This window comes from Volvox carteri, assembly GCF_000143455.1.
Source record: "Volvox carteri f. nagariensis unplaced genomic scaffold VOLCAscaffold_47, whole genome shotgun sequence".
Lineage (NCBI taxonomy): Eukaryota > Viridiplantae > Chlorophyta > Chlorophyceae > Chlamydomonadales > Volvocaceae > Volvox > Volvox carteri.
The window spans coordinates 490,414-512,490 of NW_003307590.1; the positions used below are offsets into that span (position 1 = coordinate 490,414).

Below are 22,077 nucleotides of genomic sequence, written 5' to 3' on the forward strand. Positions count from 1 at the left end.
TCATGATTGGTTCTGAGCACAAGTTAAAGCCAATTGTACATAACCTCTGCATGAACTCAAGAACCTTACTTTACATGCCAAATAGTACCTATTTATGAATCAGTATGCATGCATAAATATAAATCATAGGTGCGGCAAATGCTGCGCGGCAACGCTACAGGGGACTAAACGGTACCTTCCTAGACCCGCACAACAAAGAATGGGGGACAATGGTAGGCCCAGGAACAGTCCTACCATGGATGCTCTCCCTACTCTGCGTTCATTTTAGACAACTTGTGCCTGAAGTCACTAGTAATGTGTTCGCTTAATCCCACACAAATAGACACCGGTTCATAGCTTTGTTTCCAAGCATGGCCACAGGCAAAGAATCTTTGGAGATGTGGTAAACATTGCGGCTGTGCTCATCAGCTGCTGAACCTGGCCCTACAGTGTGTATGCACGCGGCATCCGTGAGATCCGTGTCATAACCCGCGAAGGAGTCTGGGTGCTTGAAGCTCTATTGGTTAGGGCACGCTGTGCCTACCGCTCAATTTCATGTAAATTGAGACCTTCTTGTTTTGGGGGTTCATCCTGATGGGCTCCGGTGGTCCGTTCTCTTCCTCGCATGCGTACGGGACTACCTGGGCGTTGGTCACGAGAAAGTTCATGCAACCGTCGTTCATGCAACCGTTTCATCAATCTCCATAGATTGACTTGAGCTTAATGGATATTCAGGGGCAGAGGAAACGCTTGGAAACGCTGAGACATTCTAACCTCAACGGTCCTTGTTACGGTTGCGCATGTATGAATCTGTCGTGACATGCAGTGAACATCCCACGCAAAATAATGGCAAGTACTCAAAATTGAAAACCCTATCGCTCTCGGCGAATAGATTTCGCGATAAACTTTCACAAAAGCAAAGTACGGCATGAATGTCCCCTCTATGCTCAGCCGCTGAATCCAGCATACGCCGCTTCAGATGCCACAAGTAAAGACTGAAACGACTACTCATGCCATCGATGACCGGTGTCTTTGGGGGCATTTTGAGCAAATTTAAGGACTTCATATGCGACCTGACCAAAGCACAAGTTATCATACTCTTTTCTATGACTGCGTACACATTGTCTGATGGCGCAAGAGCCGATGCGTTGGAGCATCGTCGCATTCAGCACGCTTTGACCCGAACTTGACGGTCAAGGTTAACGCACCACATAGCAGCTGTCCACTCTTTTTGGATTGCATTAGCGACAAATGCCTCACAGTTGAAAGACATTTGACATCAACGGCCTAATAAGGAATGGCCGAGACGTCTGCCTGGGCACATGCTGCCAGACTGAGCGATGCCAGGAAAATGGAGCAAATCGAGCAGTGTAAGTCCAGTTTATATATCTTGAACGCGTTAATGCCCCTCAAGCCTGCTCATCTCGCCGAGGCTGTGCGTCTGGGTTGGCTTGCAGTACTACGCGGAGCTGTTGCGGCGACAAATGGCAGCCAGCAACGCTCTTTGTCTTCGGGGCGCCACCCACGGCTTGGGGGAGGCAACGCTTTGCAGGGCCAACACCAAGCAGCGTCAGGGGCGTTCTACGGTGACTTGGGGGGGCCGCAGGCGACCGGCCAAAGCCCACGGCCCAGGTAATACGCCACCTTAAAATGGCACAAACAGAGCGCTTGGTGGCCAAGAGGCAGGAAAAAAGCGTGGAAAAGAAAGTGGAGCAATCTCTTGTATTAGGTGTTTTCGATATCATACTTCCTACCCCTTTCCCATAACCCACACCTAATCTTAAGGGGGTCCCGTTCTTGCGCAAGAGTGAATAGCGGGATGTCCCGCTGGGATGGCGTTGTTGGAGTCTCCGTAAGCGCGCCCTCCCATGCAAAGCAAAACAGCACCATGCCAGCGAAGGGTGAAACAAGCAAATACCTTACCTGAAAAGTGCAACGCTAAAGATATGTATCATTTGGTGGCGAAGGAGCGTGCAAGGTTGTTGATTTCCTTGCTGTCCGACTCCAAAGTGGACGAAACCCGTACACCTGCGCGGGTGCAGGAGTGTAAGCGTCGGCCGGCGGCACCTTCAGGACATGCACGAGCTGGTAAACGTAATGCATGAGATCTCCAGCACCGGCCAAGAAATCAGGAACATGGCCAGGCGCAGCCAGGAGCAGCAGCAGGGACTGCTGGGTGATGAGCGACGCATGCCTGGCGGCTCCAGCAGTACCGACGGACGGGCTTCTGCTGGGCCGGGCAGTAAGCTCAGTGGCTCCGCAGCCACGGCAACCGCAGCAAGCGGCCGGGGCTACACAACAACAGTATCCACGGGAGCTGCTAGCTCTGCAGCGGGGGGCAGCAGCATTGTGGGCGGATTGCGGGGTGCGCCCAGTGGAGGGGGCACCTCTGCTAGTGGAAAAGGCGTCGCGCGGTCGATTCTTGGCGGCGTGGAATCGTTAACAACGAAGCTTGAAATGCTGGGCGGCAGACTAACACCCCGCAAAGGTAGGTCGCATGCGGAAAGAGGGCGGGGAAGTACGTGAAAACAACTGCCGGCGTGCACCGAAAGGGGTGGGGTAGAGAGGACGGTTAGCAGAGTCACAGATACAATGGCGATGGCTTTGGTTGCAACTAGCAGGTGACACTGATTTGTTTCCTGGGTGCATGTGTGCACGCCGAGTGTTCTGCCTCACCTCCGCCATAGCGCAACTGTGATATATGGCCGCAAATGGCGTATGTGCGCCCCATCTAGGGTGTCGTTTTTCCGGCTTTTTCTTAGTGTTAGCTTCCCCAGTCACGCCCTGTCCTTTCACGCCCCGTGCACGGGACCCCGCCTGCACAGCATCCCCGCGCGCGGAGCAACAGCGTGACACGTCGGTGGGCCGCCGCAACCTCACCAGCAGCGGTGACGGTCCAAACCTGCGTGACATGCTCGCAGAAGTAAATGCGGGGCTTCTGCAGGTTAGTGGCGGCGTTGATTTGGCCTGAGGGGGAGTTTAAGTGCACAATGATTCATTGAAGGCAAAGGCCTGGGCTTTGGCGGTCTCGGGTCGGGAATAGCGGAAAGAGTCCGCATGTATCTGCTATATACCTCGGAGGACGCGGCTGAAGGGGCTGATGGGTGATTGAAACGTATATGGCTTGTGCGCGGGGGAAAAGAGCTTCGGCTTTGTATAAACCTAACCGATTCAATCGATGGTTTTCAGCTCGCCGTGTACGCAATTGGTCCTGGGATGGTTTGCACGTCACGTTGCGGTCATGCAATACGTGTGGCCCTCAACCTATGTTCCGGAACAATAAGCTAAGTGACATGAGAGCGCTGCTTGTCTGCAGCGCAATGCAAGCAAAGCGTAAACGCAATTTCAGTCAGACCAAAACGATTCGACAGCAGCGGAGCACTCGCGTGATGCGCTTGGCCCCATGGGGTCATGTTCCCCCGCGCTGTATGGGCGGCTGTGCCCCAGGGCCACGGACTACTTGACACCGTGCAGGGCAGCCGGGACCAGCGTCCTTCGGCGCCGTCTGCGGCATCGCTGGTCCAGGGCGCGCGCCACATGGCTTTTGACCCAGCCAGTCGGCGCGTGAGCGCGGCTAGCGGCGGAGGAGGAGGAGGAGCCGCCGCAGGCCTGTACGGTAGTACGGCAGCCTCGTTGATTTTGGCGGACCGCCACCAGCGGGCAGAGGACATGCTTGCAGCAGATCGGCTGCTCGAAGATCTTCATGCGCAGATCCGTAGTGCGTCATCCGGTGCGGCCGGCAATGGCGGTGCGGGTGTGGGTGGGGCAGCTACGGGGGCACCACTGCCGCCTCCGGCGATTAGCATTGTTGCTCCGGTGCCGCCTGCACCCGGCCATGTTCTGTCCAGCGCTGCGCTTGAAGGTGGCGGAGGCGCGACCCCTGCTGGCGCTGGAGGGCCGGAGGCCCCCAGCCGGAGCGGCGGCGGGCCGCGGCGTCGTGCCAGTAGCGCTGCTGCCGGTGGCGGCATGCTGCAGTCGTTCCTTGCCACGCTGTCTGAAGCCATGCCGCCGCCGCAGACGCCGGTTGTACGGGGCCCATCTGCTGGTGCGGACCCGTCGATGTACTTGCAGCAGCCAGGCGCGTACGTCCCCGCGCCGCCGCCGGCCACTACCCGTGGCCTTCCTAATGGCAGCGCCGCGAGCTCACCCGCGTCAGGCACGGGCGGCCCTCGCGCAAACCAGCACCACCAACGTTACGATGCCCAGCATCGTCAACAGCAGCTCCAGCAGCAGCGTCCACAACAGCAGCCGCTACAACTTAATCAACAACAGCTGTTGCTGCTGTTGCAGCAGCAGCAGCAACGGCATTCACAAGCCAGCTCTGCAGGCGCGGTCGGCCACGCTGCGCCGCTGCAGACAGATCGTTCCACGGCCGGTGGCGTTTCTGAGTCCACAGCCGACCTCGACGCGACGCTGGGCCAGCAGCTGCGGAACCTGGATCGCCTGACCCGTAACATCGGCGGCCTGGTGACACCTGAGACGGAATCCTCCACCGGCAGCGCAGGCGTTACCAGCGCCGGCGGTGGTGGTGAGGCGAGTTCTTCCTTGCTGGCCATGGCACGACTCGGCGACCGGCGAGACGCGCCGACAGTGGCGGCCGCTGCCACCGCCATTGCTGCGGGCTCGGGCCCGCTTCGACGAAATGGTACGGCGGCACCCTTTATGCTGGGGCCCAAGGCGGCGTGGCTTGAGGACGCCGTAGCCGCGACGTCAACCCCACCAGGCTCTAATTGGACGTCGGCGACGGTGGGGGCCATCGCAGGCGGCGCTCCGCTAGGCCTTACCGCTGGTGCCGCAGCGCCGGTGAGCGCCCGTGGCGATGGCAAGCCCGGGGTGAAGCCCAGTAGCAGCCATCATATGGGTTCCTCAGGCGCCGGCGGCAGTGGCGCTGGGAGTGGCGGTGCCGCGCTGGCGGCTAATAATAATGTGCTGCCGCATCACCAGCTACCGCCGGGCGCGAGCCAAGGGTCTCGGCGTCCAGAGGAGGGCGTGGGATTGGATGGACTTAATATGGCCTTCCTTATGCAGCAGCGGAATAAGGAAAAGACGCGCAGGTGCGTTGGGGTTAGGATGTTCAAAACCGCGGACTCGGGCAAGATCCCAATGGAAGCGGCCAGTGCGAACGCTCACCAAAGGAACGAATTTGTCTGGGTGCGTTGGGGGAGGTCCGGAGTTAGCGGTAGGTTATTTTGCTTGTCCCTGTGGAAAGAGGGCGTAAAGGAAGAGAGGCAAAAGGACTTGCTGGTGAACACCGGCTTCGGACGCCCTCGTCCGCGGCGTGTGCGCATCGTGAGCGGGCAGCGTATGACAGCCACAGCGTGCAGCTCCTTGCCATGTGCGCAAATCAAAGCTGCGCGTGGCGAGAGGCGGCGCGGACACGGCCTTTCTCCTCCGCAGGCTTGGACGTCCAAGAAACCTTAGGCCGGAATCTGGGCCAATCCTAAGATATTATTGAGCTCGGGTGCCGGGGGTGCTTGGATATTTGCAGGGAGGAGCTGGGCGCCGCAGAGGCGGCCGTTGCTGCCGCACGCGCCAGGCAGGAGGCGGCGCAGATGCAGGCGCAGCACGACACGCTGGTGACACGCTACCTGGCGGAACGACAACGTGTGGAGGTGGGACAAGGATCCCCCTGGACAGGGGAGTGCGCGATTGGCCTGCTAGAGACGTCTCGAATTTGGATCAAGAATATCTTGGGACGTGGGCAAGGGGCGCCGCCTAGGATAAGGTGGTCCTGCACATCAGCATGTGCGCTTGAGGACTTGTCATCTAGGAGCACCCTGGACCTCCTCCATCCATTGTGCTTTGCCTTCCACCCGCTGCCCTGCTGTTTGACACACAAACACACACACACACAGCCTCCAGTAGCTGTTTTGTTACGTTGTTGCTTCCTTTCGACTCCTGCTCTGATTGCCATCGACGCCGCTGCTGCTGCTCCCGCGCGTTCTGTTCTGGCTGCTGCCACTGCTACTGTTGCTGCTGCTGCTTGGGAGCAGGAGTTGGAAACCCAGATCGAGCGAATTTCTAAGGAGGGCTGCAGCAGCTGCGCCCGGTGGCGGGACCAGCTGCAGCAGGTGGGTGGGAGCAAGGGTAGTGCCATGCCCACTTGACCACGTCCATAGTTCCATACACTTGTCCATTCCAGACTCCCTGGCCTGGCTTTTCCTTGTAGGATCCCTCTTGTAGGATCCCTCTTGTAGGATCCCGCAGCAAAAGGGATGTAATCGTGAGGCTCTCGCAGGGGGAGGACATCATAGGATTTGGGAACGGGTGCCCGTCCTAGGCGTTCGATTCTGGGGGTGGCCTCCTGGCCGGCTGCCGGCCAGCAGGCGGGCAAAGACTGAGCGAGTTTCCTACAAAGGACGACGTCGTGACAATGAGAACCGTAATGAGCCTAAGGCTCTGGGTTGGCAGCGGCAGCTGCGTTGACCCAGCCTTGATAGTCTTGACAGCCTGACTCGTGGGCTCGCTGTGTTAGGGCGCTTTCCCTTATTGTGACACCGCACCGCACCGCACCGCACCTCTTCCGTGGACCTGCAGTTGTCCGATGTGGCTGCCAACACGGCGGCACAGCTTCGGGACCTGCAGTCACAGGTGCAGGTAGGTTGCCGCCGTAATTCGTATTTCCTGCCTGGCATGTTGATGACGTTGATCACGTCCTATTTCTTGTGTTATGTTCACTTCCATGTTGCTTTCTGTTGGCACTCGCTGTGTGGCGGGACGGCCGCTAGGGAGGAAGGGGCGTCTCCCGACGTGCGTGTGTGTGCTGTTTCGGGGCTCCCTGCTCCTGGCTACTTTTCATCTATTCGCGGCTGTAATTGTACCGGTATGGCGTGCGCTTAGGGTTTTACACTTCTAGGTTTTGCTCACCCAGGGAAACGTGTTTGGAGCGCACAGCGACAGAGCACTGTTGTTGTATTGTCGTCGATGCCGAGTGTAAGGACTTGCACGTACAAGGTTGTCACGAGACGCGAACATGACACGTTGACTGTGGCTGCCCTGCCCTGCTACACGTGAACGTGGTCCGCAGGACGCGCGGGCTCGCGAGGAGGTCATGCGCCGGCAGATGGAGCACACCGCCGCGGCCATGTCCGACCAGGTGTGCAATGTTGCAAGAGATGAGGAGCTGGATCCAGGCCTGGGCGAGAACCGGTTCAAGATGGCTGGGCATTGGGTTGTCTGTGCCACTCCAGCGTGAACGCCGTTTGCTGCAACATGGCCGGCCTTTGGCCCCCCCTTCGTTAGTGCGGGCCCTGGCCTCCTTGCCGACTTAGCTGGCTGAGTCACTCCGGGTTAGGGTTAGGTTGATCTCTGGCATTGGCTCGATGGCAGGACTGCTTAGGTCCCCTAGTCTAGTCCAGCTGACTGGTAGAGCTGCCGTGCATATAAACATTGGGTATCACCAGCCAGCAGGGGCCCTAAGCTTGACGGGATGGTTGGTGTTTTGGGAAGCCCGCTGCTGCAGTTACTTCTCCCCGCCATCTTCGGGGCAGTAGTTTGCCCCAGCATAATGCTTTGCGGTTACGGTTTGTCGAGGAGGTTCGGAAAGCAGACGCGTGGCGCTTTCGCTCGGGCGCTGTGTACTGTGTGTGTGTGTGTGTGTTTCGCAGGCAGCGGCCGGGGCTCGTCAACGGACCACAGTCGAGCTTGCTCTGCAGGTGCGCGGATGGGGGCTGTGAATCATCCAGGGACCGCGACGGCGGCCCAGCCGTGGTAACGGGCTGGGCTAGGGGATTCGAAGCGCGCAGCAGCACAGCAGCTCCAGGGTCAAGAGTCTGAGCAGCGCAGCGGAACGGAGCAGCGCCGCAGCAGACCCGTCATCGGGTGCTGGTCTGGGACTGTCGAGGTGCTCAGGACTGGCACCAGACGCCTGTCGCCCTTTTCCCATGCGTCTCCCAGATGCAACCCACAGCATCTCCTACACCGATCTGCTAAAATATCATACAAACGTGAACTCCATCCATGTTTATATAAACCATCCAGCTGGGCTTGGGCATGAGCATTGATACTTGATCTTGAAGTCATTGTTCGTGTGCGTCCGCAGGAGTTCCTGAACCTTCTGGAGTCGGCCAGCAGCAGCAGCAGTAGCAGCAGCGCCACCGGCTCGTTGTCGGGTGGCCGGGGATCCGGCCAGAGCGGTGTCGGCAGCCACCAAGCTGACCTGGAGTCGTTGATTGACGCGATGCGGCTGCGGCTGCGGGAGCATGGCGATATTGCGCGGCGGCAGCGGGAGATGCTGGAGGCGATGGAGGCCAAGGTGAGCGATGTATCCGATATGCAAATGGCCACTGGCCTGGGAAACTGCTTTTGCAGTGCATCTCGCTCTGCATCTTTCTGAGTTTTACTGTTTCGCGTTGTAAGCCCGTAGCTGTGCGGCCTTGCTCTATGCGTGTTGTTCCCGGCAGCGGTTTTGTCCCGTGGGCCGTGAAAATGACGAGCGTAATTCACATCACGGTCCCTCCCCATCCTTCGCTGCGTCTCCCCGTTGTACTGTGTTTCAGCTAGCGGAGGAGAGGGCGGCGGCGGCGGCCGCACGCGAGGCCGCCTGCTCGGAGCGCACCGGAGCAGTGACGCTGGCGACCCAGCAGGCCACCTTCCAGAAGGATCGTGCCGAAACGCTGCAGGTTCGTTGACCGGCTGAAACCGGCGATTTTGTCGTTTTGCTGACACTTTCTTCTTTGTTTCCAGAAAAACATTTATTTATCTCTCGTTGTTGTTTAAAAATTTTAAGGTTGAACTGGCTCGGCAGCGGGAAATGGTCTCCAAGCTGGAGGCCCGAGTACGGCAGGTGGAGGACGAGCGCGAACGGGCCTTGCGGCAGCGCGACACGGCGGAGATGTCGCTGCAGGTAATGTTATTGCTGTTGGTTAACCTCCTGAAGGTGGCAGCAGACTGGATCCCCCCAAATGGTCACCTGGCCAAGCTGTTTGCACCGTAAGCCGGTGGTAGCCAAGCCGTACGAGTGCTGCCAACCACGCTCAGCCGGTCATGGTATCTTTGTGCTGGTCCTTTCCTTCCCATTTCTCTCCCCTCTCCTCCCCTTCCAACCCTCCAATCCTCCCAATCCCCATTTCCATCCACGTTTGCATCTCCATCTGGTTGCGGCTTCCTCCCTCAGGCTCAGCATGCCCAGCTGGAGGCTGCACAGAAGCAACAGGACACCCTTGTGGGCCGTTTGTACGACGGACAGCGGGCCAGGGAGGATGCGGAGGTCCTGCAGGCGCAGGTTTGTGTTTGTATGTGTGTCGTATCACAAGAACACGAGTTCTTGTGGGGGCACAATAGGTGGGGATAGGGTACTGATAATGATGACGCAGACAGGAAAAATACCAAAAATGTGTAGTTCCAACCCGCTAGCTCGTAGCCATGCAGCCGTGTCAGTAAAAAGATAATTGCAATCACCCAGATCAGCATTTACGCTAATCCAGTCCATGGTCTCCTGAATCCGTAACCGCCCTGGTTCCATGTTCGCACCCGTTACCCGGGCAGATCCGGTCGCTTGGGAGGCAGCTGGAGGAGGCCCGTGCCGCCGCGGACCGGTCAGATGCTCTGGAATGCAGAGTGGTTTCGGAGCGGGAGGCGCGGGAGGAGTTGGTGGGTTTGACCCGTGGGTCCGTCGTGGGTTTCGGGTCCCCCCGCAGGGGTGTGTTGGCAGACTGGGCGTCGACTGGGCGTCCCCAGCACAACAATGACCCCCTGGAGTTTCCGCACGAAGAGGCTCCTGCTCCACCGTGCATGCATGCATGCTACAGGATAAGTTGATAAAACTCAAGAAGGTTAGCGCCATGCAAAGCCAGCCGCAATCCTCTGCACATCTATAACTCCATGCACCGGCCACCGGCTCGCCCATACCTTTTGTTGCCCTCTTGCCTTTTCTCAACGATATGACTATATGCGACGACGCCCTGTGTAAGTACAGGTGCAAACGCCGGCTCACGGGCTCTCCATCCCCCATCCGCTCACCACCGCCACCGCCACTGCCGCCTTCGCAGGATGCCAAGCTGGCCGCGCTGCAGTCGCAGTTGACCGAGCGCGAAGCGGCGCTGGAGAGCTCCCGGCGGCGTATCCGGGAGCTGGAGTCCGCGGCCAACAGCGCGGTGTCATCACGGCAGGTGGCCACGGAGGAGGTGAGCGAGTGGCAACTACGGTGTACCGGCGCCACGCGGTGGCTGAATATAGACCAGTTATCCCCCGGGCTTCCATTATCGACAAGGAAACGTAGCGGTTCTCAACTCCACAGAGTTTCCCACCCTTGAAACCGTCGCCGTGTCGAAATGCTCCAGGTGTCCAAACACCGCGGCTGCTTCTCTGCTTGGAGTTGGGGCCAGTGGACATGTGCATTTTGTTGCATATGTGTTTTAACAACCTGTCCTATCTTTCTCTGCCCACCTACCACGCCGTCCATGCACTGTCCGGGTTTCCCCTCATGTCCGTTCCTTCTGGTCCCCCTCTCCCCCACCATGTCCAATGTGCCAGGTGTCCAAGCGCTCCGCGGAGGTTCGCACCCTGACAACGGAGAACGCCCGCATGTTCCACCTTCTGGAGAAATTGCAACAGGAGAAGCGGGCAGCCGATGCGGAGGTAGGGCCAGGCGCAGGGACATGGGGGGAAGAGAGACGGAAGTAACGTGACGTGGGGGATGTTTCCCCGAGTTGAGTTCGGTCCTGCTGATGTTGCTGCGGCCGCCGCTATGCCGGGTGGCGCAGCGCGAAGGCATCGCCATAGTTCGTTTCCAGCCCGCAAGAGATTGAGAGGCCTCTGACACTGTATGGGGCGGATGGCGGCTACTGTTCTAGTGGATCTGATTGCGATTACCCTGTCTGTCTCCGACTGCTGTCCGCTGGCAAGAGAGCGGTCTTGCACTGACCACCCTGGTCCCTCACCTCCCTCTGCCCCTCCTAGGTCCAGAAGCTGACAGCGCAGGTTCTGACGCTGCAGCAAGACGCCGCGGCGCTGCGGACCGACCTCGCGGCAACCCGGGATCAGCTCAACTTAGCCAGGGAAAGCAACGTCGTGCGGGTGCGTCTTTCATGTCAGGTCCCTGCCCTGTCAGGTCCCTTTGGGTGCTGCCCATCAGCCTGCCTCACCTCCTTTCCTCCTTCCATGCCACCCTGTCTTACCCCTCCCCGCGCTCTCACCTTACCCGCTCCGTCCCCCCTTACCTAACCTCCCCTGCACCTTCCTCGTCCCTCCCGTCCTCTTTCCCGCCTTTCATCCACCCGCCCTTTACATGTTCTCCACCTTTGTTGCCTCGGCCCCAGGACGCTACCCTAGCACAGCACCACCTCTCCGCCGACCTGGCTGCGGCACGCTCGGAAGCCGCTGCCCTGCGGGCCGCGCATGAGGCTGCCGGCGAGTACGCTCAGGCGATGGCTCGTAGCCTGCGCCAGCACGGCCTCACACCACCGCCGCCACCCAGCTCCGCGGACGTCACGTCACACATCGGAGAGCTGCAGGTAATACAGCCTTTGCCAACGCCTCCGAAAGTCGGGGATGGGGTGGGAGTAGGAAGGGTGCTGGCTACAGGAAAGAATACGGCGTATATGGAAATTGTACGTGCGGGAAGCGTGGGAGTTAGGAGAGGAGGAGAGGAGGACAAGAGAGGAGAGGACGCCTCTCTCGACCTGCGCGCGGTAGCGGAAGGCCGCAACCCAGCTTTCTGCACTTTTCCGCGCTCTGCACTTGGGTGCATTTCTGAATGCCCACTTTTATTGCTTGCCTTTCTACATGCTTTGCGTTGAGCCGTATCTTTTCCCAACACGCTCGGTTATGCCGGCGATGTATCCAGGCAAAGCTGGCCACGGAATCCAACGCCTTGGCAGAGGCCAGGGCCGAAGCTTCGGAGCTGCGGCAGCAGCTGTCCGATGCGCGCACCGACATCGAGCGGCTAAGACGGGAAAGCCAGGTCTGGATCGGTGTGGCTTTTGGGTGTATGAAGACGTTTAGTAAATTGGTTGTGAGAAGCCACGGGTGATTATCGTGTACTGTTTGCTTCTCGTGTTTTGTTCCTGCGTATATGCACGCACGCATCTCTGGCCGACCCCATTACCGCGGATGCGCGTGCGCACACTTGTACGCGTAACCCCCCGTCGCCTTAGCCTTAGGCTTGTATATGGGATTCCTGTCTCTAGCCTTCGCCTCCGTAATTCTCTCCTTCCCTCCCTTTCCCTCCCCTCCTCTGCGATCACGCACTCCCTCCTATCTTATCCTTACACGCTGCATTCCCTCCCTTTTCCCGCTCCTTCCGCAGTCCCTGGCCGAGCGCTACAGCCAGCTGGAGTCAGCCCACGCCGTCAGCCAGCAGAGTTGGCAGCACTCCGCCAGCGTGGACGCGACTGCGCTGCACAAGCTGACTCAGGAACGGGACGAGCTGCAGCTGCAGCTGCACTCGATGCAGGTGGCGGGTAACCAGGACGCCGACGAGCTGCGGAGAAAGGTAACCATATGGCTCCTGATAATTGGTCGCGTAGCGCCTTCTCTGCTCTCACTGCTTGGACATCTGCTGCATGACATGTAGCCAGCCTGCTCTGCACGCTTGTATTCTCCTTGGCTTTGCACTCGTTCCCAGCCTCCTCCTGCCTTTCTCCTTCCTCTCCCTCCACTTCTCCTCCCTCGTCGTCCCTGTCCCTCCTCCCTGTCCCTCCTCCTCCCTTGCCTTTTTTAGTGATGGGGAATTTGACCATAATAATGCCTTGTATAAGTTGAGGCATGACAATAGTCGTTTGCTTCCTATTGATTGTTCCTTCCTTGTCCGCCCTCCCCCTCCCCATCTCAGCTGATGCGCATGGAGGTTCAGGTGGAGTCCCTCAGCAGCAGCAAGCGGGAGGCGGAGGAGCGCATCCGGGTGCTCACACAGGACCTAGGGACGTTGCGCAAGGCGCTTGGGGACAAGGAGGCACAGGTGCGGGGGAGAAAAAGGGAGGAGGGACACACATACAAACGTGTGTGTGAACGGGCTGGATAACGGTGGAGAGGGGTCGGGGGAAAGTTGGACTCCTTTTGTTTCGTCACGTTTCTTTTCGTGGCCTTGGGTCTCCTCAGCTTTTTTAGTAGTTAGTAGTTACTTTAGTTAGTAGTTACTTTACTGCACTATTTTCTGTGTAAAATGTCCGCTCTCTTTTTATACTTCAGTTTGGTCCTCCGTCATATGCCATTTTGTTCTTGTTGGTGTCCTTGTTGCTGTTCTCCTTGCGCCCCTTGTTGACCTTTTTCCCCCTGGTCGGCTTCCTCCATGTAGATGGAGGCCATGCGACTCGCGCTAGAGGACGCCAAGAGGGCTGCAGCTCAGGCTGCCGAGATGCAGCACCAGGCGGAGGCCCAGGTGGCGCAAGCGGAGAGAGCGCGGCTGGCAGCGGTGGCGGAAGCAGACAAAGCGCGCAGCGCAATGGAGGCGGAACGAGCACGCGCTGCAGCGGCGGCGGAGGCAGAGGCTGCTCGCGCGCGGGAAGAGGCTGCTGTGGCGGTGGAGAAGGAGAAGGCACGTTTGGCGGAGGAGGCGGAGAAAGCGCGCGCGGACGCGGCGGAGGAGTTGGCGAAGCAGGCGGCGGAGCTATCCCGGATGCAGGTGAGGTAATTGTGCCTGTGCGAAGGTCGCCGTCAATGGTCAAAGTCACGGTGGATTCCACCCTACCCTTCATGCAGCCTAGATACTCCTCGATACAACATCATCTCATGAATACAAATCCTTGCCAGTTTAAACAATTCATGCGATCTTATGCGGCAAGTTTAACTCCTGATCCCTCCCCCAACTTTTTGTTCCTCCGGCCCGACGGCGCCTTCGTCATCCGTACCCCTGAACCTTCAATCCCATCCCCATCTCCATCTCCATCCCCACCGTGCGGCCACAAACTCCCCACTCCACGTGGGGCCGCAGTCCGAGGTGGAGCGACTTGAAAAGGACTTGGAGGACCGTAATGCTGAGTACGCCGGGCTGTACGACTACTGCAGCCAGATGATTGGCGAGCGCAACACAGCGATAGAGGAGCGCGATGCGCTGAGTGCATCCGCTGCGTCGGTGGCTGCTGAGGTTGCGGCGTTGCGTCAGGAGGTGGAGGAGCTGCGGGAGGATCTGGCGGACAAGGAGCAGCGGGTCGGTGGGAGAGGAAAAGGGGAGGGAATGGCAGTGGGTGAACGGCTGGGGCGCTATGGTGCGCGCCAATTGATTCCCTTGATACCTAAGTCCTTATCCCTCAAGTCCCCAAGTATCCCCATTTCCCCCCCACCCACCCACCCCGTTGCTGATCCCAACTCCGAGCCTCACCCCCCCATTCTGTTATCAATCCAGGCCCCTTGCCGCACTCACCACCTCCATCCCCTCCTTCCTCCCCCTTCACTTATACCCTTCCAACAATTCTTGTGAGGTGAGGATGCTATTGTATAGCATTCCCACCATCAAAAGATTATATATCGCCACGAATCGCACTCTCCCGTCCCCATCCCCGCATACCTCTAAGGAGTCCCAAACCCTCCAGGGCACTTAACCGCACGGCCGCGGCCTTCCCTGACCTCCACCTCTGCCTCTCCCACCCTCATCCTCCAGCTCGCTGTCAAACCCAAGATGGCCGAGTTGCAATACCGCATCAACGAGCTGTCAGCCCAGGTGGCGGACCTCACAACGGAAAGGGATGCGGCCGTAGCGGAGACAAATCAGTTGACGGTAAAGGTACGTTGTGCGTGTGAGTGTGTATGGATGTCGGTGACGGAAGGCGCTACCTAGGACCTCCAGTCGGAGGAGAAAGGACTCCCTTTGTAGTTTGCAGCTGGGCCTTTATTGCCATGTTGACCAGCTAAGTAATTGCCTTGGGAAGCTTCGCCATCTCCCTCCGTCCAGCGGATCATGCCGCCCGTGTCCCTGCATCTACGCCGTCTGAATCGGCGGCTGTCTTTTGCTGAGCCCTCCTCTCGTTTCTCCCTTCCATCCCACCGGCCCTGCCATCCTGCCGGCTACTTTATCGGGCTGCGTAGCTCCAAGAGGAAACGGAGGCGCATTTCCAGACGGATGGCCGCCGGGTGCGACTGGGCGAGGAGGTGGAGCGACTTAGAGGCATCCTCAAAATGTACTCCATACCCTTCTAAGGCTCGTCGATGTAACCTAGCCTGTGGCCTTTGTCGTGGGGTCGACTGACAGAACTAGCTTGCCATTTCCGTGGGGCTTCCACACCGCCGTGCTGCCGTGCTGTGGGGGTCCAGCTCCATTGCAGGGGTATACTGCCAGGGGCTGCGGCTGTAGCTTGTGTGTGCAGCTTGCATAGCCGCAAGGAAGCGCTGCTGCTGTGGGGTTTCAACTTCCAAGGCTGCTAAGAGGACCGGCGTTTCGTTCTTTTCGAGTGCGGGTCTGGGGTCCGCTGGGTGCCGGGAGTGAATGTCGGTCATTAGTGGATTTGTTGCGCTAAGCGGCCGCCCGATGTGCCGAGACGGCCGTAAGAGCCGTTGGGCGTCGTTGCCTACTACGGGGCCGCTTGGCTTGTAAGGAAGTTAGCGTTGTCGAGGTTGCGGATATGGGGGGTAATGGAAGTAGGCGTTGAGTAACAATAAGGGGAGGTGGTGCGGTCAGGCTGTCTTATTCTAAAAGTCTATAGCTGAATTCGTGTGTGATATCGGCGCTGATGCGTTCCCTTATGCAGCATCTGCCAGGCATTTTGTGCGCGTGCGTGTGTGCATACATACGTGCGGACACTGTTAATGGCAGGCCCCCGTGCAGCCGCCCGCAGTAACACAACAGAGCGGCCAAAGTGGTCAGAAGCTCTCTTTTGCCGTGTGCCGGGGTTTGCCGGGGTTTGCCGGACAGATGCATGGTGTCTGTATGTAATGTCTGTGTGTCAGCACGAAACGCTTTTCGTGAAATGATGCCGGGCACGCATTTGGAGCGCTTTTATCTTTGGTGGAGGTTAGGTTGTCTGTGTGTGTTTAGATGGGGAAATCAGCTTGCCATCTTCCTCCCTCCTCATATGACGTGGTATGCGCATACGGGCGGCAGAGGTTTAAGCCGCCCGCGTTAAATCCACCACACCGACCAGGCGACACTTTGCGAATTGATTGGAGCCGTACGGGGAGAAAGAGGAAACTGCAGTTGGGGTTACTGGCGGGGTTGCTGGGGAAATCGCCGGCAGTACGGCGCATCCGCCCTGCATCATGTGTGTATGTGCGTGTGGTTGTATGTGATCGATGAATAATCTGAAGGGGCTATGCACACATGCTTTGCACTGATCTACGGTGTAGGTGTACATCGAGGGTACTATGATATGGCTAATATGGGGTTAAGAGGCAGACGGCGAAGAAAAGGGTGCTGGATGCCGGATACGTGACTGGACTCGGGAAGACCTGCTTAGTGCGGAAAGGGGACTTCATCTGCGTCTCTACCTAGCATATCATGTGGGTGGGGACCCACCTTATACCTCCATCGTTGACCGTCTTAGCTGCTGATCATCCATGCCATGTCATGCCATGCCAGCTACACTTTGTCGTCTGTATGTCATGTCTGCATGAAACACTGAAACTGTGGGGGACCCTTAAAGCTTGTGCAATGCAAATGACGCAGCAGCAGAGCGTCTAGGTTTTAGTAGTGTTTCGTGCCCAGCTTATTGGGCTTGGAGTTTGGTATACGCCGCTCGCACTCCCGCTGACCCCGCCAGCTGTCGTAAGATTGCGTTGGCGCCCCACGTTGCACCGCGACATCACCCCGTAGTCATTGCTTCCTCCTTGCGTGGCCTTTCACGTGCGGGCGGGGTGACATGGCCCCCTGCAGCATCAAGTGATGTGTGTACGGTGTTTAAGGGGTTATCGTCGTTCTTTATCCTTGATTTGATCCTTTACGCGCGCAATGGTGCACGACCGTTTGTCGTGAACAATGACTTTATTGGACTTGGCCTTTGAAAACCATCACTGAATTACCTTGCCGCCCGGTGCCGCAGCTAGCGTGACTGTTCATGCGGTCCTCTTGAAGGTGCTGCCACACAGGCTATACCTGCTTTAGAAAGTATTAATCTACACAGCTGTGCTATGTAAGAATTACGAACCGCACTTCCTTAACTATACAACGAAAAGCGGTAGAGTGCGGATCGTGTTCCGCTAACGTTTGCGTGTGTCAAGGCTGTGAAAGTACTGGTGCCTTGGCCGCACCTAACAAACCCTGGTCAGGTGCTTAGGCCATCAGTGGGCTGGATCTTTAGCTATCTGTTTACTGGTGCTCGGGGTTCAAGGCCTCTCGTCGCCGTTCCTTTTGTCCGCCTTCCAACTTAAGTTACCCATTCGGAGATCGCTTTCACCTTTGCGCCGGTCTCTCTGGTCAAATTTTGACCCTTTATTTTTGGACACCTCAACCACTGTAATGTAAGTAGCCACCCTTCCGAAGATCGAAGGTACGGTTGCTATTACTGTTCCCCACTCGCCTGTCTGTACGTCTTTTGTTGACCTCCGTGTGCGGATTCGATGGGAAACCTTTGGCGTCATGCTTGCTGGTGCTTCCTACTTTCCTACGGAGTTGTCGTCCAGTGCGCCTCCAGGAGGTGAAGGCCCTAACTCTTGATGTCGTCCGTTCACCATGCATCGGGGGTATTGCTGCGTGCCCGTCTGGTATGGATAGCGGTGCGTGGTGCCCGACTGGATGAATATCAGCGGCCAGCTTTACAGTTATATTCGAGACCTAACACGTCTGTAACCTTGAATCGTCTAAGCAATTCAAACGTACTTAATAGCAGATGTCGCGAATGAAGACCAAGTTCAATCACGACAATCTTCATGTGGATCGTGATAAGAAATTGTAGCTGTGATCCACTAAGACTCTGTAACTGAAAAATCTGAAGACAGCTAGGCGCATGTGAGCCGGCACATGACGTGACGTGAATGGACCACCTCTTTTGCCCGAGGGTAGGAGGTAGTACAGGCACAGGCCGTAAGAGCCCGAGACGAATCCCTTCAAAGAGGGGGGAATACAGTAGCCGCTCCGCCAGCATCTACAGAGGCCTTTTCAGCGGCCAGCTATTACACCTATTTGATAACTGCATGATGTTAACCAACCCGCTACAAATGCTGCGCTGGCTGGTGGAGTAATGCTGCGCGGGCTGTGTGGTGGATATAGAGGCAGCTGCGAAGAAGACGCTGCATGCAAAGGCTTTCAAACCTGACAGATAACCATGCGGTGACCAAAAAAAGTGTTGTGTGGCTAGGGTCGCACGTGACCGAGATCCTTGCAAATTCCTGCGGGGGGCCCTAGCGTACATTCAATTTCCCTTCCCTTACCCCCCTCCAGCAGTTGTAAACCATCGCCACAAAGCCACCAACCAACACCAACAATCGCCGCGCTTACGCCCCGCCCTAACCACTATCATTGCAACGATATGCCAACTAAAACGATATGCATAGATAAGAAAGTCAAAGCGCAAGGATATAACGTCGAAATTGCCGAACCCGGCAGACAAGGCATGCGGGGCGCTCGTACATGCGGCAGTGCTGACCTCGTACCTCTTAATAACCGTCTGCTGCTGCATAGTTGATACCTGGTGGGTTCGAATTCCAATTTGTGCGTGTTTGCATTGTTTAGGTTGTTAGGCAGACAACATACGCATGGCGTGCGTCTGCCGTACATCACCAATTTCGGCAGTAGATAACCAGACTCGTTTCTCCCCCGTCCTTCTCCCCTATTTTCCTCTTCCCCGCATTTCCTATATGGATATTTATTTCTTATTTACCAGTGGTGCGGCATCACCAGTAGGAGGCCTCAGTAGTCCCCCATTAATGGGCGACCTCCTCCACTACCATATCCAACCGCACATGCATACGCTACACAAGTCCCGTGGGTCGGTCTATCATGACGTGTTAGTAGATGATCTCCGTCTGGCTCTTCTGTCTGATCTCAAAGTGGATTGCTGGTCGTCTAAAGTGCTCATCATTTTGCGTTGGTTGGGCCATGAGTGGCCGGCGTGTGACTCCGTTTCTCAGAAGGTAGATGTATACTCGTCTCAGTTGATTCGAGTGGGTGAGGTTCTGGAGAGGTTATCTGCGTTCCTTTTAAGTGACTGGGATCAGTTCAGCCAAGGGGGTGATCCGCGTGTGTTCCAAGGTAAAGGGGTTTCGCTTTGCAGGTATCATAACTGGATGGGCTCCCCTTCACCAGCAAGAGAGGGCTCCGATCCCACAGGCTATTTGCGTGTTTATTTGCCGGTCAACCAGTTGCGTATGGTTGCCAAATTCCGTCTTTGTTGTTGGCCTTTGGAGGTCAACAAAGGACACCATAGGCCGAGAGAGTGCCGTACGTGTCAGGTCTGTACGTCGGGTAAGGTTGAGGATGAATATCATGTGCTCATGGAGTGTGAGGCGTATACTGAGTTGCGTAATAGGTTTCTGATTAACGTTGAAGATACTGATATGCGCAAGGTATTTCTTAATACCAATCCGAGGAAAATCGCTACTTTCCTTACTGAGGTTTTTGATGAGCGTCAACAGCGTGCTCTGGAGCCTCACGGCTCGTGAGGGCACCCGCTGCGTCGGCGGCGGAAATACTGTAACCACAACAACAACAACAAGCACTCGTCTTACATGCACACACACACACACACACACACACACACACACACACACACACACACGACCTCACAGCTCTTTCCAACAACTCGCAGTTCCCAAAACAACGGGCAACCCAGACACTGACCCTTGACAGACCAGATCATATGGATGTGGAAACGGACGAGGAGTGATTTGCAGATCACCAACCTCATGAAGGACCAGGCTGGGCTAGCGCGTGTAAGGGCTTTTCCTCCCACCTGGGGTCAAAACCCGATGTCATTTTGGCTTTTGTTTCTTCGTCATCTACGTCTTATCCCCCCCACCCACTCCTGCTTTCAAAGTGCAGCAGTGTGGGGTCCCAGGCATGCTCCCTGCTATTCCTCCCTCCCACTATACCTCCCCCCCTCAAACCCTCGTGCTCCTCCTTACTCCCCGCCTTTCCGTCCCCTTTCTCCACCTCCTCACCTCAGCTCACAGGAAGGGGGTTCAGCACATCCTACTCTTCTCCCGCTTCTTCTTCTTCCTCCTTCCCCCCTTACCCTCCCCCTTACCCACCTCCTCCTTCACCTCCTCCGAAAGTCCCTTACACCGCGTCAAACCATGCCGAGAGCAGGGCCAGATAACGTGCATGCGCACACATCTCTTCCTACTTTTGCTTATCCTATCTTCCCTGGATGGTTAGTCGCCATTATTACTTTACGGAACATAACGATGACATGGCCATCAAGAACGCACACATGTACACGCATGAATGCGTACGCACACACATGCACACACACATGCACACGCCGCGTTTTGGCGTAAGCGATGTTATGCCTTGTAACAGATACGTATGTGCACGCGCTTCACCTTGCACCCAAATGTCTTGCATACTACTACTACTACTACTACTACTACTACTACTACTACTAGTGCTACTACATCTACTATTATTGCTAATACTACTACTGCTATACTACTAGCATTAGTACTCGCCGTGTGTTTGCCTCAGATCTGCGACTGAGCGACGTAATTCCATTTCCATCACCGTACACGTGCTTGCGTGTCCCGTAGTACGACATCAGTAAGAATGGTGGTGGTATGAATGGAAGCAGTAGCATGGCCCGCAGAAGTCGCTGTTCAGGTTGAGTGAATGACCACATGCCTCCCCCTATCCATCTCTCCCTACCTCACGCGCACCTGTACGTGCACGACCTCGTATACGTGCATGACTGCACAAGAGACAAGAGAGCAAGCCGCTGTGTCCACCTTCCCGCACCTCCCTACTAAACCAACCGTCGAGTAAGCGTACCATTCCCAGCGGCAAGTCCTGCCACCATTTATAACATATATATATTCAAACACAGTTCAAGAGACAGCGTTGTGTGTGTATGTGTGTGTGTGTGCATTTCCATGAAGTGTGATGTGCATGCGGACCTCTAAGCGAACGTAGGTGTCAGTCATGGCATTCCCGGTGTCGATGGCGTCTGCGCTGTGATGTGGCTCATAGGGATGCCAGGATGCAACATGCCACGTGAGGTTGCACCGTGCGGATGGTGTCGTCGGGTGTGGGGTAGAATCATCCATGGACGAGATTTCCGTTACCGTTACCGTTACCACTACAGCTGCTGCTACAGCTGACCCCTGCAAACCGCTGACTCCCTGCTGGCTCTGACCGTTCTGCCGTTCTGGCGTGCCTTCGAAATTTTCCCTTCCATCCCCTCCAAACAACCGGAGGTTAGACTTTCTTTTTCTACCTCCACTTACCTCCGTCATTCCCCCTTAACGCATTCCCATTCTCGTTCTCCCCGACCCCCAACTGGCCGCTGAGCTGCCGCGCGTACAGTACCCAGCCCAACACCCCAGTTGCCTACCCTCCCACCATCCGCCGCATTCCGGGCCATGTTTCCCCTCTTCCCCCCAAACCACGATCCCCATGCTATCCTACCATCCTTTTCCCTCACACACATGCATTTCACCCCTTCCTCCTCATCTTCATCACCCCAGATTTCCATCAGTCACGTTTCATTCCGTTCGCTATTCTTCCCCCATACTTCTTGCAAATATGAAGAATCTCAGACATTTCCAGGCATCATGCACCACCTAGCCAGCCACATGGCTCATCCGTCAGTAAACTGTCTGAAAATCTGCCGGTCAGCAAACCAGGGCCGTACGTATAGCGTCCTCCTCCTCCCGATGCGTGCTGAGGCAGCAATCATATTCACCGTTTTTGCCCCCTTCCTCTTACTTGTTGGCCCATACCAGTGTTCCATACGCCGACGATCCATCGTCTACAGAAGGGGAGGGAATCAAGCCGGCGGAGCTGGCTTCAAAATCTGGCCCGACGCGGCGGCAGGAGCGGCGGCACCGTTGCCGACACGTGGAGAGGTTTGCAACGGGGAGCACGGGCCGCCGTGCCGCTCCGCAGGCAGCGCCGGGGCCGCCAACCGCGGCGCTGGCCTGCGCGCCGCCGCCGCTGCCGGCGGCGCCGGCTGCTCGTCCTCCTCGTCGCACGGCGCGATGTCCCGGACCTCAAACGCCCGCCGCTCCTCCGCCGCACCGTCGCTGCTACGGCTGTGCGACGCCGCCAGCGCCGCCGTCACTGCGTCCGCCGCGTCCGCC

The 22,077-nt window shown here is 57.1% G+C and overlaps 1 protein-coding gene across 1 annotated transcript; it reads left to right on the forward strand.

Annotated features, from left to right (window-relative positions):
- Positions 1 to 1,276: 1,276 nt before the first annotated feature.
- VOLCADRAFT_95833 (uncharacterized protein) lies at positions 1,277 to 15,051 on the forward strand (the record flags this gene model as incomplete). The annotated part of the gene is made up of 28 exons (XM_002954892.1): positions 1,277 to 1,349; positions 1,437 to 1,611; positions 2,022 to 2,467; positions 2,805 to 2,923; positions 3,454 to 3,709; positions 3,828 to 4,024; positions 4,336 to 5,033; positions 5,468 to 5,591; positions 6,517 to 6,576; positions 7,007 to 7,075; positions 7,587 to 7,634; positions 8,021 to 8,233; positions 8,478 to 8,600; positions 8,726 to 8,824; positions 9,095 to 9,202; positions 9,466 to 9,570; positions 9,729 to 9,752; positions 9,969 to 10,103; positions 10,453 to 10,557; positions 10,879 to 10,995; positions 11,238 to 11,474; positions 11,765 to 11,881; positions 12,227 to 12,412; positions 12,752 to 12,877; positions 13,214 to 13,540; positions 13,850 to 14,065; positions 14,516 to 14,638; positions 14,941 to 15,051. The coding sequence occupies 28 exons, from the start codon at positions 1,277 to 1,279 to the stop codon at positions 15,049 to 15,051; spliced, it is 4,737 nt and encodes a 1,578-aa protein (XP_002954938.1).
- Between the last annotated feature and the right edge of the window lie 7,026 nt (positions 15,052 to 22,077).